This window comes from Myotis davidii, unplaced genomic scaffold (assembly GCF_000327345.1).
Source record: "Myotis davidii unplaced genomic scaffold, ASM32734v1 scaffold1565, whole genome shotgun sequence".
NCBI classification, from domain to species: Eukaryota; Metazoa; Chordata; class Mammalia; order Chiroptera; family Vespertilionidae; genus Myotis; species Myotis davidii.
Window position 1 is genome coordinate 199495 of NW_006295743.1, and position 1460 is coordinate 200954.

Below are 1460 nucleotides of genomic sequence, written 5' to 3' on the forward strand. Positions count from 1 at the left end.
TAGTAAAAAAAAGAAAGAAATTTAGGCTCTAGCTTTATCACAGCAAGAAATCACAGCAGCTAATCTAGAAATATCTTATGGTGACAATTCTTTTAGAAACATTTTGTTAATATGCTATTAGTGTGTTGCAGTCCAGAGAAAAACCAAGCAATGCATTAGAGAAAAGGAGTTACACTGTTTATTTTACACCAGTGGACTCAGAGGAATAACTTCCCAAGTCTGAGCAAAGTGACATGCAGGGGGGCTTCTCTTTGATATCTTTTCTGGTGCCCTTGTCCCTCAAATATGGATTATGCTTCTGGTCCTTTCTGTGGGCTTTTGCAAGAAGGCCCCAGGTGTTGGGGGTCTCCAGGTCATATCTAATGGTCTGGCCTGGTGCCAGCACTAATAACCCCCGCTCCAGGGCTGTGCACTGTTCACAGTTTATGGCCTCTGTGAACTGTGAGCATTTATATAACAGGTTCTGCAGGACCAGTTTCTGGGAAAGAGGCAATGCCTTAATTATGGGTTATCAAGACTGTACACTGGGCTTGCTGGCACAGATTCAGATTGCTAGCCTCCTCCCCCACCCCACCCCCCGCCATATCAGGGTTACATTGGAATTAGCCTTCTCAATTGGAGAAATTAATGCAAAATAACTTCCTCAAAAATACAACATTTCCACAACTGTTTATGTTTGCATAAGGAAAGCAATGCATCTGATGCTACTCTTACCTGATGGCCGCCATATCTGTGAGCCAATGGAATGGATCCAAATACTATCTTTTTGCCACTTACAAGCTGGATAAAATCATCTGTTTCTGAGACGGATAAATCAAGGTCCAAAATATCTTCTAGAACTTCCTAAGGAATGGGGAAAAAACAAAAAACTCCTTACAAAGTCCTTTAATAATCCTTTAATAATTTTTAAGGAAAGAGACTTAATGGAAGACAGAAAATTAAAAGACTAAACCTCTTCCAAAAATACATTAGTACTTTTTCATAAGAGATATACCATATGTTCTGACTATTTGGGAAAATTTACTCTATTATAGTTCTAAAAGTTTTATATATTTCTTATGATGTACAAATATTTTTCTAGCACGTATTTTTTAAAGAAACTAGAAAAAGTAAATGCCCTATTTTTATCCCAAATTCATTTATATCATGAGAGAACAATTTAGAATTTGTTATTAGGACCCATTTCTAAGAACTTAACTCATTTACCTGTACCTTGTAAGATAATTTGAAGATGAACTGAGTACAAGGGTCTAGGAATAAGTATCAAAAACTGATTTCTAAGAATGACATTCTCCAAGTGTCTGAATTTTAAACACAAAGACTAACAATTTAACTCTGAAAAAATATTAATATATTTTTAGACAAAAGTTGTAGTGAGTTAAGTATTTGTATTGTGAAAAAATAAAACCTAACCTTTGAAACTGCCACAAGATGTACTCTTGATTTAAAAGGAGTAGGGA

At 35.8% G+C, this 1460-nt stretch overlaps 1 protein-coding gene across 2 annotated transcripts in view; it reads right to left on the reverse strand.

Moving 5' to 3' along the window:
• LOC102766187 (UPF0061 protein ETA_18310) overlaps positions 1–1460 on the reverse strand; it is a 49722-nt gene that overhangs the window by 44328 nt on the left and 3934 nt on the right. For both annotated transcript variants that reach the window (XM_015568246.1, XM_015568245.1), the window contains 2 exons: positions 1414–1460; positions 715–843 (listed from right to left, as the gene is read on the reverse strand). The exon at positions 1414–1460 is cut by the window's right edge and continues 93 nt beyond it. In XM_015568246.1, the coding sequence (XP_015423732.1) occupies positions 715–843; positions 1414–1460 (176 nt within the window). The remainder of the gene's footprint in view (positions 1–714; positions 844–1413) is intronic.